The 14,803-nt window shown below is 42.4% G+C and overlaps 1 protein-coding gene across 1 annotated transcript in view; it reads right to left on the bottom strand.

Annotated features, from left to right (window-relative positions):
• Positions 1 to 14,803, bottom strand: part of cubn (cubilin (intrinsic factor-cobalamin receptor)) — a 362,173-nt gene that overhangs the window by 183,086 nt on the left and 164,284 nt on the right. The window contains exons 33-34 of the mRNA XM_069931217.1: positions 11,038 to 11,184; positions 9,471 to 9,661 (exon numbers count right to left, since the gene is read on the bottom strand). Of these exons, the coding sequence (XP_069787318.1) occupies positions 9,471 to 9,661; positions 11,038 to 11,184 (338 nt within the window). The remainder of the gene's footprint in view (positions 1 to 9,470; positions 9,662 to 11,037; positions 11,185 to 14,803) is intronic.

Raw genomic sequence — 14,803 nt, 5'->3', positions numbered from 1 at the left:
TAATATATAATGAGAAATAACAAATATCCCAACACCAATCCCTTCTTCACACCAACTATCCAGAGAAAGATGTTCTGGGTACATTTTAAAATTAAAATTTAAATTTAGACAGTAACAGGCCGTCCCATGAGCCCTTGCCACTCAATTGCACACAATTGACCTATAACCCTGGAATATTTTGAAGGGTGGGAGGAAACCAAAGCACCCAGAGGAGACCCATGCAGACACAACGAGAACATACAAACTCACCATAGAGTTTTGAAATGACATAATTTTGAAAAGTCATGGAGTCTTACAGCACAGAAACAGGTCCACAGGCTTAGCTTTCAACATGCACTCCTGCTTCAGTCCCACATCTACATTAGGCCCATGCCCCTCAAATCCCCTCCCATCCATACAGTTATCCAAATGTTTCTTCAAGGAAGCTGACACACTAGCCTCCACCTCTTTGTCTGGCAGCCTATCACCCTCTAAGTGCAGAATTGGTCCTTCAAGTCCCTTCTAAATCCCACCCCATCACTTTATGGTAATACCCTCTTGCAGTAAACCATTGTTATGTATAATTGTCTGGTCAAGCACACCTATTGGCCAATTGTACCTGTGGCCTCTACCCATAGGCTCCTGTACAGCCTCCTGCAGCTCAGTGCAAGACAACTGAACAGTATGTATGTGCTTGTGTTCTAAAGTGAATAAAAGCCTATTGGTTTCTCAGCAATAGTCTTTTGAGTAATTGATGGTGCATCAATTTTATTCACTTAAATTTTTTTTACAATAGAGCAGATCCTGAAGCCAGAAAAGCTGGAAATCAACCCTCAATCACCTGAGGCATCTACTAACTTTGAACTCTGGCTGCGCTATTTTGAAGCATTCCTGCAGTCTTCCTCTACCATTGTGTGATCGGAGACTGACAAACTGCAAGTGCTACACTCCTGGGTTGGCACCCTGGTGTACTCCATGATCAGGGACACTACAACATACCAGGAAGCCATGGACATTCTCAAAGGACAGTACCTGCATAAAATCAATGTTGTCTATGCTAGACACGCTAAACAAAGACCCAGTGAGCCCAACAATGAATATCTTTGCGCCCTGTGAGCACTCGGCAGGGCATGTGAATGCAAGGCCGTGTCCGCCGCAGAGTATACAGAGGACCTGATCCGGGAAGCATACATTGCAGGGATCGGGTCAAGCTACATCAGACAGAGACTCCTGACGCAAGGGGAGCTCAGTCTGTGGAGAGCAGCTGAGCTGGCAGATACGCTGGAGGTAGCTCTCCAAAATATGGAGGTCTACTCATCCAACAATGTGACCACCTCGTGGTTACCCCAGGCACCGCCATCTTCAGACATGCTGCCACCCCCTTGCTTCGCTAACAACTCAACCATAGCAGCAGTGGTCCCAGGGGCTGATGCTGACTTCAATGGCTCCCTCTTTGAGTGAGTGCAGTACCTCTGCCCGGATGAAGCCCCTGTCCCCGACATTGTACCACCTACTTTTGGTGGCGATGGGTTTACAGTCAGGAGTGAGGTTGGTGAATAGAACCGGGGGGGGTTAGAGATTTTGAGTATGGAGTGTCCACAGGTCATGTGTGGTGAGTGGTGGGGTAGCCGGTTCGAAAACTGTCGATTACATATAGTGAGGGGTGGATGTCACGCTTTTAAGGTGACACTGAAAATCCAGTCCCAACTGTACAGCAGCGCAAAGCTGCGACATTACCATTTGTCTAAAGTCTTTATATTCAGTACTCCGCACTGTTAGAATCACAACGCAGAAGCCCTGGATGTCCACTGTGTGTAACCTGGATGCCAAGGAGACCTTCTGGTTTACCGGCAGTACTGTGAGAGAAAAACACCACACTGTGTCCAGGTGGATGAAGCTCTCCATGCTTCCACTATCAATTAAGCAACTTGTCACGTGGCTGTTTACCTGAATATTCATTATCGACCTTACAAGTCTATGTGGGCTGTCCTGGTCGAGTGTGATGGAGGCCAGTTTTGGGTCGCTGCGCAACGCTACTGTGGGCGGCACAGTTATCCAAAATGGCAGTCCCCATGGCCCACACGTGACACTACTGGGTCCCAACGATGGTGCCCAAGATGGTGGCCCCCACAGATTGCACATAGCCCTGTTGGTTCCGGGTGATGATGGTTTCCGGAATGGCAACCCCCACAATCAGTACGCGGCACTGCTAGGAAGGATTTGGACTTGCACACTTGGCGTAGTAGCCCTGCTTCTTGCAGCTGGAGCAGGTTGAATCCTTTGCTGGGCAGCATTTCATCTGATGTTTGCCCAGGCAGCAGAAGTAGCACTTTTGGTGCTCCTTTAGCATCATGGCTGTGTTTGGGCCACCAACAGAGGCAAACGAGTGAGGCGGGAGGTAGTGCTGCTGTAAGTGCAGTACCTCTGCCCGGATGAAGCCCCTGTCCCCACCTTGTACCACCTACTTCTGGTGGCGATGGGTTTACAGTCGGGAGTGAGGTTGGTGAATAGTTCTGGTTTTTCACTTCGTCAACCTCACTCCCGACTGTAAACCCATCGCCACCAGAAGTAGGTGGTACAAGGTGGGGACAGGGGCTTTCAACCAAAATGTTCAGGGACACGGCCATATGACAGGTTGCTTATTTGATAGTGGAAGCACTATCCACCTGGACACTTCATCCACCTGGACACAGTGTGGCGTTTTTCTCTCACAGTACTGCCGGTAAACCAGAAGGTCTCCTTGGCATCCAGGTTACACACAGTGGACATCCAGGGCTTCTGCGTTGTGATTCTAACAGTGCGGAGTACTGAATATAAGACTTTAGACTAATGGTAATGTCGCAGCTCTGCGCTGCTGTACAGTTGGGACTGGATTTTCAGTGTCATCTTAAAAGCGTGACGTTCACCCCTCACTGTATGCAATCGACAGTTTTCGAACCGGCTATCCACCACTCACCACACATGACCTGTGGACTCTCCATACTCAAAATCTCTCCCACCCCCTCCCCCCCAACCGGTACTATTCACCAACCTCACCCCTGACTGTAAACCCATCGCCACCAAAAGTAGGTGGTACGATGTCGGGGACAGGGGCTTCATCCGGGCAGAGGTACAGCACTTACTCAAAGAGGGAGCCATTGAAGTCAGCACCAGCCCCTGGGAGCACAGGTAGTAGTAGTGCAGAATGGGGAAAAAAATAGGATGGTCATTGACTATAGTCAGACCATCAACAGATACACGCAATTGGATGCATACCCCCCCTTCCACACATCACTGATGTGGTCAACAAATTGCCCTGTATCGAGTCTTTTTGACCATTGACCTGAAATCAGCATATCATCAAATCCCTATCTGCCCTGAGAACCATCAATATATGGCTTTCGAGACAGTTGGCCACCTATACCATTTCCTGAGGGAGACCCTTTAGTGTCACGAATGATGTATTAGTCTTCCAATGGGAGATGGACTAGATGGTGGATCAGTAAGAGATGTGGGCTTCCTTCCCATACCTTGATAATGTCACCATCTGCAGCCTCGACCTGTAGGACCACGACACCAATCTCCAGAAATTTCTCAAAACATCCAAGCTCCTTAACCTTAAATATAACAAGGCCAGGTGCATCTTTTGCACAACCCGTCTGACCATTCTTGTCTGTGTCATGGGGAATGGAGTCATCGGTCCAGACTCTGACCGCATGTGGCTGCTCCTGGAGCTTCCCCTCCCACACAGCCTCGAGGCACTGAATAGGTGCCTTTAGTTCTTTTCTTATTATACTCAGTGGATCATCAATCTTGTGGTGAAGGCCCACCCCCTCCTCAAATCCACATCCTTCCCCCTGGTGGCAGAGGCTCATGCTGCCTTCAATCGCATTAAGGCAGCTATCACTAAGGCATCCTGTGGACGAATCTACCGCATTTAAGGTGGAAAATTATGCATTAGACTTTACCCTAGCAGCAACCCCTAACCAGGCAGGAAGGCCAGTAGCCTTTTTTCACTTACCCTACAGATCCTGAGATTCGGCACTCCTTGGTTGAGAAAGAGGCCCAGGCCATTGTTGAGGGAGTGGGGAAACTTAATGAGTTGCCAGACACCCTGTCCCGCGGGACCTGTGCCAATGCATAGACTGACCACCTGCAAAACCTCATAATGATCTCTGCCACCCTGGAGTTACCAGGTTTTTTCACTGTCAAAGTATGCAACCTGCCATACTCCATGACAAAGAACCGTCAGGTCTGCGCTGATTGAAAGCCACCCTTCTAACAGCCTGCCAAGGCACAATTAATTAAAGTCACCTGCCTCTTTAAGTGACTCAGTGTTGATTTTAAAGGTCCTTTACCCTCCACTGACAGCCATGTGTATTTTCTGAACATCATTGATGAATACTCCCGTTTTCTATTTGCCATCCCTACTCTGACATGACTACTACCACAGTCATCAAGGCCCTTCACAGCCTCCTCACTCTGTTTAGCTTCCCCAGTTATATCCACACTGACTGTGGGCATCTTTTATGAGTGATGAGCTGCGCCAGTACTTGTTGACCAGAGGCATTACCACGAGTAGGACAACAAGCTAAAACCCTTGGGATAACAGACAAGTGGAGAGGGAGAACGCTACGGTTTGGAAGGCAGTCCTTCTAGCATTGCGGTCTAAGGGTCTCCTAGTCTCCCACCGTCAAGAGGTCCTCACAGAGGCACTCCATTCCATCAGGTCCCTGCTGTGTATGGCCATAATGCCACACCGCATAAACATATATTTTCCTTTCCCAGGAAATCTGTGACTGGGACCACACGGCCAATGTGGCTGATGTCCCTAGGGCCTGTCCTGCTCCAGAAAAGTGTCAGGAGCCATAAGTGTGACATCCTGATCGAAAGGGTCCACCTCCTTCATGCCAACCCACAATATGCCTATGTGGCACACCCGGATGAATACGAGGACACCGTCTTCATCAAGGACTTGGCTCCCTCAGGGGCCCTGGAGACTACTGCTTTTCCCCTCCATACCCCACTCCCCCTGTGGAACACACACAATGCTCCTGACCCCTGGTACCCTGCCTAAATCCCGAGGGAGGTTATACAGGACTCAATGGTGCCTACCCACCAGCAGAACACTGATGAGTATGTACCAGTGGTCGAGACTGTCCACGACTCTGCCGCAGCACCGCAGCCATAATCGTGGTCCCAGTGAATGACCAGATCACCTGAAAGACTGAACTTGTGACTTTGCATTGTAACTTTGTATGTTCCACTTCACCCCACTGGACTCTTTTTTAAAAAAAAAAGAGGTGAATGTGGTAAACCACTGTTTTGTATAATTGCCTTGTCAGGCACATCTATTGGCAGGTTGTACCTGTAACCCCTACCCACAGGCTCCTGTATAAAGATGATGGTTCCACAGTGCCTTGCAGCTCAGTGCAGGACAACTGAACGGTATGGATGTGCTTATGTTCTTAAGTGAATAAAAGCCTTTGGGTTTCTCTACAATAGTCTTTCGAGTAATTGATGGTGCATCACCTCTCAGCTTAGATTCTCCTGCTGTTGGAATTAGACTGTCACTATTCCCATTATCTATGTCTTTCATGATTTTATGGACCTCATTTATTTATATTTATTACAAAAATCAAGGTTCCCAGTACTGAACCTTGAGGCATTCTATTGCTCATGGTCCTTGAGACTGAAAATCTTTCTTCAACAATCACTCTCTGACTCATATCACTGAGACATTTTTTTATCCAGTTGGGCTCCTATCCCATATGCCTTCCATTCCACCCTACCATGTGGAAACTTACCAAATGCTTTGCTAAAAATCCATAGTAATAACATCAACTGCCTTGCCTTCATCTACCTTCTTTATCTCCACTTCAAAATGTTCTATCAAGTTCAAGGGACATGAATTCCCATACATAAATCCATGCCGACTCACCTTAATTTTCCCCTGGCCATCCAAATATTGAGAGATTCTATCTCAGAATTTTCTCCAGCAGTCTTCCTACTCCTGACATCAAACTAACAAGTCTGCTGTTACTCGGTTTATCCTTACACCCCTTTTTAAATAACGGCATCACATTTGCCATCCTCCAATCTTCCAGAACATCTCTTGCCCTCAGCGATAAGTTAAAAATGTCTGCAAAGGGCCCAGCAATTTCCTTCCCACCTTCCCACAACCTACCCAATATGGTTTTGGATATACCTGGTCTGGACCCAAAGGTGTAGTCACTTCATACAATCCAAGATTCTGCTTATCCTACTTCATAGTAAACCTGTTCTCAAAATATTAATTTAAGATCACCCTCTCCTTTGTCTGTTCAAATAGATCCAGACCCTTATGAGGACATATTCTTTCACTTGTTATCTATTTGTACTTATATACTTGTGAAATATTTTTAGATTTTTTTTTATAAGACATACAGTAACTGGCCATTTTGGCTCATGAGTCCATGCCGCCCAATTTACACCCAATTAACCAACATCCCTGGTACGTTTTGAACAGTGGGACGAATCCAGAGCCCCTGGGGAAACCTACACAGACACGGGAGAACATACAGACTCCTTACAGACAGCACAGGATTTGAACCCCGGTCCCAAATCGCTGGGGCTGTAAAGGTGTTGCACTAATCGCTGCGCCAACCATGCCACCAATACACTGTCTGCCAAAGCCACCTCATAACTGTGTTTCACTCCGTGAGTGTCCTTTTCCTGTTAAAGTCCAATCTATCAGAAAGAAATATCACCAGGCACTTCCTGTTGTGATTCACTCTCGTGGATGTCTTTTTCATGCTATATTATTTTGTACATTAGCTGGTAATGATGGGGTGCAGACACACACTGATTGTGATAGCAATTTTGAGAATCCTGCTTCACTCAGCCATCCTAATGTGCTTTGGGAAGATGAAGCCAGGAAACACATTGGAACAAGTTGCGTGGCAAAGAAGAGTGCAGCCAGACATTTGGGGGCAACAAAGATACCAGTAATATTCCTTTCTCATTCAAGTTTATAGGTTAATTTGCTTTCCTAGCTTCATCTTAAACCTAGTTATAAAATCACCTCTGTTTTCTGTGCTTTGTCATTTAGTGAAACTGATTTGAGTAAAGATTGGTCTCCTGCGAAGTTTAACACCTGGTTTATCAAATGAGCATCTGTCCAATGTGCGTGAAGGCAAGTAAAGTTGAAAGGTCAGCATAAGCTAAGACTGTGCTTACTTGGAACAGATTCTTTTGTGGGATTCTAAAAATCTCAAATAACAAAGGATGTAGGAGCCTGGTGTAATGTGTCTCTGCTTTTTTTTTCCTTGCTTTGTGCCAGAGGAAAATGAGCTCTTTGTTTGATGGAGGATTTCCTCAGTGCAATAGCCATAGTGAATTTGTAAAGCTATTATTCAAAAAATTCCACTGTTCAGAGGAAATCTTAAAAGCATTCTTTGTGTGCAGCCTACTGAACAACTTGAACATCTTGAAGGAAATGCTGAATACATTGATATTTCCTGATTTCAAAAGCTAACAAATGAGGACAATAGAAAAATCATGTATTTCCACATTTATGGAATTTATCCCCAGCTAGATATTCTCTCCATCTCCTAACTTTCAAATAGTAATAAAATCAAGCTAAAGCTAAGAGCTAAAAGTATTGCCATGGTGCTTTTTTTAAAATAAAAATCGAAGTTCTGCCATTAGTTTTCTTTCTTATTGATTTGTTGTAATGTAGAACTTAAAGGTACTTCAAAATTCTCCCTCTCTCACACATAAGAATGTAAGAAATAGGAGCAGGTGTTGGCCATCCAGCCCATCAAGCCTGCTCTGCCATTCAATGAGATCATGGCTGATCTGATCATTGACTCAACTCTACCTACCTGCCCTTTCCTCATATCCCTTAATTCCCATACCATGTGAAAATCTATCCAATCTTGTCTTAAATATAGTTTCTGATGTAGCCTCCACTGCTTCAATGGGCAGTGAATTCCACAGATTCACCGCCCTCAGGTTCAGGTTGATATTTTAAAGAAATACTGAGGTAAGATTAGCAGTGTAATTTTCCAGTAAAACATCAAATATTAAGCCTAATCTGACATCCTAGGTGGTTGCAAAATATTTAAAGAGCAGCTCTCACTATGGTCAATATAATTCTGAATATATTTGTCAAAACAAAATAGATGTTCTGGTCATGTACTGTTTATAGGGCTCACTAAATAAGAACATAAAAATAAGAGCAGGAGGAGGCTCATCGAGCCTGCTCTGCCATTCAATAAGATCATGGGTGATCTGACTCAAACCTACCAGCCTATCTTTTCCCCATCACCCTTAATTCCCCAACTATGCAAAAACCTTTTTAATTCTGTCTTATATATATCCAATGAGGCATCACTACTGTTTTCTTACTGAATTCTGCAGAATCTCTACAATTTGAGAAAACCAGTTCCTCCTCATCTTGTCGTAAATCTACTTCCTCAAATCTTGAGGCTATTTTGAGTTGTAGTCACACCTACCAGTAGAAACAACACTCCTGTCTCTTCAATAATTTAATATATTTCTATGATCCTCTCTAATTCTTCTCAATCTCTCCTCATAGGCTAACCTCCTCACCTCTGGAATCAACCTGGTGAAACTTCTCTGTACTGCCTCTAAAGCCAGTGGATATTTTCTCAAATAAGGAGATCAGAACTATACGCAGTAGTCCAGGTATGGCCTATACAGTTGGAGAAGAACCTCCTTGCTCTTAAATTCAGTCCGTCTAATAATGACCAACATTTCCATTTGCCTCTTTGCTCCTGTAATTTTAGCGATTCATGCACAAAACACTCCCAAGTCCATCTGCACAACAGGATTTAAATATTAATCTTATATTTCCTTCCAAAGCAAATGATCTCTCATTGTACTCCATCTTCCAGATGCTTGCCCATTCAATTAAACTATCTATATCTTGTGGCAGACTCTCCTATCCTCTGCCTAATTTGTTTTTCCACTCATTTTAGTGTCATTTGCAAATCTTGATATGCTAAATCCCTCTCCTAAATCATCAATGCATATCATGAACAATTGTGGCTCCACTATTGACTCCTGCAGCACTCCACTAACCAGATGAACACCCATTTATTCTAATTCTCTGCCTTTTTCTAAAGCAATCTTATATCCATGCCTATACTTTAACACCAACTCCATGCAGCCTTATCCTATGCATGTCTTTTATGTGCGACCTTAATGAATGCCTTCAGGAAATCCACTGGCTTCCCTCAATCTACTGCACTCATAATATCCTCAAAGATCTGCATAAAATTTGTCAAACATGGCTTTCCTGAATCTATAGAATGCTAAAAGGCTGTTGTGTTTGCCAGCATTACAACAGCAAATACTCTTAGAAATCAATGTATTGGTTGTGAAGTATTTTGCAATATCCATACAGCATGATATCACTTTATAGATCCAGGTACATATTTTACAAGAAAAATCAAATACTTGCTTTCCACTAAATTTGTACTGTTGCAAAGGGTAAAATTACTTACTTCTAAATAATCACCACTTGAGCAGTCTGTGTCAGAGCCTTGAATCTGGAAAGGCTGACTGAAGTGGATAACAATGATGAACCCATTGGTGACTTCAACATGCCAGGTGCAATTGAGGTTTGGAGTGTACACGTGTGGATAGTTGGGTGAAGTAATAACACCATGATCAGCAGTAAGGTGACCACCACAAGCTGAATGAAGGTAAAAGCATTAGGTTCATAACAGAACACATGCAAACATTTTAAAACATGATTGAAAATTAAACACTAATTGAGTAATAACACTTTTGCCATGTGCAACATTGCAATATATACAATATATCAAAAATGAACTCACTCTACATTGGCATATTCCACCACTGATGTAGGATCCAACAAAGATAAACCTTGTGTCAAAGTTCACAAATAAACATAAAATGAAAAGGCATACTAAAGGCTGACATTTAATTATGGCATGCACATAACGAAGTATCCAACAAATGATTACTTATTTTAAACAAATAATTACTTCCATGAAGTAATGCAAAAATATTGCTATTTTGTCATTATTACAAAGAAAATATGTTTGGGTTAAGTTGTCGTAAATATATCTTATTTATAACTACAGTTTCATCTTATTCACACTTAAAAGTTCATGCAAAAATGGTAGAAAATTCATTTTGATTATTAGTACTATGTACAGGAGTATTGGGTGGTTATTGTACTCCATATCCAGGATCTGGTTCATTTGTTAAAAAGAATCTTAATATTAAGTTATAGTTTTATGTTTAACTCAAAATTATAATACCATGCAAATTCTTACCTCCTCAATTTAAAAATGTTAACATTCTAGGATTGTTTCGATGTAATCACAATTTTCTCAGTTACTTTGAGTTTGCTTTATTATTAGTAATGTTGGTGATAGCCAATATAATAGAAAGGCAATCAACATGAAGTGATAACACCACGCAGAGAAGATTTACTAGGATGTTGCCAGGTCTTCAGGAGCTGAGTTACAGCGAAAGATTAAACAGATTAGGATTTTATTCCTTGGAATGAAGAAGAATGAGGGGAGATTTGATAGAGGTTTACAAGATTATGAGAGGTATAAACAGAGTGGATACTATGCTTTTTCCATTTTGATTAGGGGAGACAAATACAGGAGGTCATAGTTTTAAACTAAAAGGGGAAAGGTTTAGGAGGAACATTAGGAGAAAGTTCTTCACTCAGAGAGCGGTGGGAGTGTGGAATAAGATGCCATCTGATTTGGTGAATGTTGGCATGATCTTAAGTTTTAAGAATAAATTGGTTAGATACATGGATGGGAGAGGTCTGGAGGGTTATGGAGTGGGAGCAGGTCAATGATTGGTACAGACTAGAAGGGCCAAATGACTCATTTTTTGTGCTGTAGCATTCTATGTCTCTGCCCACAAATGGTGTACCAAATTCTGAGTATTTCAATTATTTTTTTATATTTATTCCTTTATATCCAGAACTAATTCTTAATAGTTATGACAGTTATGATTTTAAGAGAATAGTTGAATGCAAAGAATTGAAGAAATTAAAATGTATTGAAAGATCCAACATACTGCTATGATAAGAAGCATTGAAACCACCACCATTCGTATCTTCATCAGATGTGAAGTGAAGGAACATTGTTTCACCAGTAGTTTGAAGGGGTCCAGGTAACTCTCTGCCACACAAAGTGGCAAGTATTGGAGAGAGGTTATTGTCACCTTGAGGCAAAAAAAAACATAAGCCTTACTAAAAAGTACATTTGTACCATCACCATTTTCAAATGTGTCACTCACAGCCACATTTCACCCAGTGTCTTAAACCAGTCTCAGTATTCTGCAGGAAACTAAGAACAATTAAATCTGTAAATTCACCAATCAGCAATTTAATTTAATAAGTTGAAATGAAATAATAAGGAGAAACATGTGGTAGGAGACTCTGTCGTCAGGGACACAGACAGACGTTTCTGTGACTGTAAGAGAAACTGCAGGATAGTATGTAACCTCCCTGATGCCAGGGTCCAGGATATTTCTGAGTGCATAGACAACATTCTGAGAGGGAAGGGAGAGCAGCAATGGCAGTGATATGTAGGGAGATGTGGTCCTGCAGAATTAGTCAGGGAGACAGATAGTAAGTTAAAAAGCAGGACCTCCAGGGTTGAAATCTCAGGATTACTACACATGCTTTTAAAGTAAGAAACAGGAAGATAGTCAGTTTAATGTGTGATTAAGAAGCTGAAGGAGGAGGGAAGGATTCATATATTTGGATCATTAGACTCTCTTCCAGGGAAGAGGGACCTGCACAAGAGGGATGAATACTGGAATGGGACGAGGTTCATTGATGCTACTAGAGAGAGTTTAAACTAGAGTGGGGGGGAGGGGGGTGGTGAGAACCTGAGAAGCAGGGCAGCAAATTGGAAGAATTGAGGGGATGGAAGATACAAGGTAAAGCTAGCCTGAGAGGAAGCCCAAGATTGGACAGATGAATGGTCACAGGGAAACATGATCTTTAATGCAAGGTGCACTGTGGGCTAGTTAGATAAACTTGGAGCCATAATTGGTACTTGGAATTATGATGCTGTGATTATTATGGAGACTTCTGCAAGGACTGACTGCTCAAAGTCCTATGTTTCAGTGTTTTACACTGGACAGAGAAGGAGGCAAAAGGGATGGAGGTGAGGCATTGCTAATCAGGGAGAGTGTCTGTGGTGATACACCACTGTATATTGTTATTTGGTTACTGGCAGTGTGTATATGTATGGCTACCCCACCTTCCCTTGATGACTTCACCCCCTGAATCCTCTAATAAAGGTGGTTATGCCAAGACCTTCCCTCAGTACAAGTTCTGGGATCGGGCCAGAACAGGAGCATGGTCCAAGTCTTATGGTATTAAAAGCCTGTCGTCCTGCAACTCCATCCTATTGATAGTGTATCAGTGGCACAGCTACATTCAGAGAGGACTAAACTGTGGGCTCAGCTACTGAGCCAGTGTGGGTAAGATCAAAAATAAGAAAGGTGCAATCACTCAGTTAGAGCTCCAAATTAACCAGCAAGAAGCATAGAAATTAAATGAATAAATAAACAAACACACACACACAATACAGGTATACAGGTACACACAGGTATATCCCCACCTTATGAAAGTAGAGCGCTCCTATGAAATCTTTCATAAACCGAAATGATGTAAAGCGAAGACCCATTCACTACTATTGAAGACTATTTTCGTGAAGTGAAAACCCATTCAAATTTCTTTTGAATAGTGAACACAGGTTTCTTCATAAAAGCAAATTTGCGTAAAGTGAGTATTCATAAAGACGGGTGGGGGGGGAGTGTGGTGTGTGTGGGTGTGTGTGGTTGTGTATGTATGTATGTATGTGTGTACACGCACACATATACTTTATATATGATATTGACAGTACAGCATGGTAGAAGACCCTTCTGGCCAATGAAACCTGGGCCAACCAATTAACCTACTAACTCCATATGTTTAGGAGGTGGAAGGAAATAGTGCATCTGGAGAAAACCCACGCAGGTCAGCAGAACCTACAAACTCCTCAATGACAATGTCAGATTTAAAGCTGGATTGCTGGATTGTTCTGCTAACCACTACATTAACAATCCCCCCCCCCCCCCCCCCACTGTTGACAGAGTATTGGAAAGTTGCAAATGCAACAGGGACATCTTTGTAAAAGACTTTCATTTCTCCAATATTCACTGGGATGCAATATTAGAGGATTAAATAGGGGTAAAATGTGCTAAGTGCATCCAGGAGAATTTCTCAAAGCAATAGGAAGATAGCCAAATAGGAATGGGGGCCATATTAGATCTTGAGCTTAAGTGATTGGTGTTTCAGTGAGATAACATTTTGGAAATAGCGATTACTCTTCCTTAAGTTTCAAAATAATTTTTGTCCAAAATAAGCTTAGGCCTTGTGGAAAAGCACTTAATTGGGAGAGTGCAAATTTTGAAATAGAACCATAGAAACATTACACCACAGAAACAGGCCCTTTGGCCCTATTAGTTTGTGCCAAACTATATTTCTGCCTAGTCCTACTGAACTGTACCCAGTCCAGAGCCCTCCATATTCCTCCCATCCATGTACCTATCCAGATACTACTTAAATATTAAAATTGATCCCGCAGTCACCACTTCAGCTCGTTCAACACTTCCACCACTCTCTGTGTCAAGGATTTTTCCCTACTGTTCCCCCTAAACTTTTTCCCTTAATCCAAGTCTTCTGGTTTGCATCTTAACGAACCTCAGTGGAAAAAAAACCTACCTACATTTAATCTGTCTATATCCCTCTTAATCTTAATACCCTGATGAAATCTTCCTTCATTCTTCAATGCTCCAAGGAAAATGTTCTAACCTTTTTTTCCCCCTGCAACTCAATTCCTGAAATCTAGGCCTCATCCTAGTAAATATTCTCTACACTCTTTTAATCTTATTGGTACCTTTCCTGTAGTTAAGTGATGAGACTGCACACAATACTTCAAATTTGGTCTCTCCAATATCATATACAACTTTGCGATAACATCCTAACTCATTTCTTTGATTTATGAAAGTTAATATGCTATAAGCTGTTTTTACAACCCTATCTACCTGTGATGCCACTTTCAGGGAACGGTGTATCTGTATTCCCAGATCACCTCAGTGCCCTACTATTTACAGTGTTCTGCATGTCCTTTCTTGGTTTGTCCTTCCAAAATGTAACACCTCACACTTGTCTGCATTAAATTCATTCTGCTATTTTTCAGCCTATTTTTCCAACTTCCTCAGATCCCTTTGCAAGTTTTGAATCATAACAAAATTATGATAAGACAAGAGCTCAGGGTAGTAAACAGGGAACAGCTAATATCAAGCAAGTCCACAACTTACATTGGCAGTTGTTTAAGGATGAACTAATTGGTTATCCAGGATTGGCATGTTCCTGTGTGAAGGAAGGCTACAGATGACTAAAAGAATCCTGGACTTTGAGCGAGATCATAAACTTAATCAAGAAGAAAAAGGAAGCATACTTAAGGCTCAGGAAGCTACAATCAGACAGGAGTGAAACATAAAAGTTTGTAGACACTGATCGTAAAAACACAGAAATGCTGGAGTAACTGCAGCATCCAAAGGAGGTAAAGACATATTACCGATATATCAGATGTGTGTCCTTCAAAACATGGGAAGAAGCAGGCAGCATCTGAGTTAAAGAAATAAGGGGAGGAGTATAGACCAACAGGCGAAAGTTGATAATTGGATATGGAGAAGAGGCCAGGAGAAAGGAAAGGTGAGAATTGAAAAAAATTGAGGGGGTGGGGTGGCTCTGTGAATACAGAGCTGAGGTCAAGGAGAC

The sequence above is a fragment of the Narcine bancroftii genome, chromosome 1 (genome assembly GCF_036971445.1).
Source record: "Narcine bancroftii isolate sNarBan1 chromosome 1, sNarBan1.hap1, whole genome shotgun sequence".
Lineage (NCBI taxonomy): Eukaryota > Metazoa > Chordata > Chondrichthyes > Torpediniformes > Narcinidae > Narcine > Narcine bancroftii.
The sequence above is the reverse complement of the archived record's forward strand: the minus strand, read 5'-3'. Positions and strand labels throughout refer to the sequence as shown.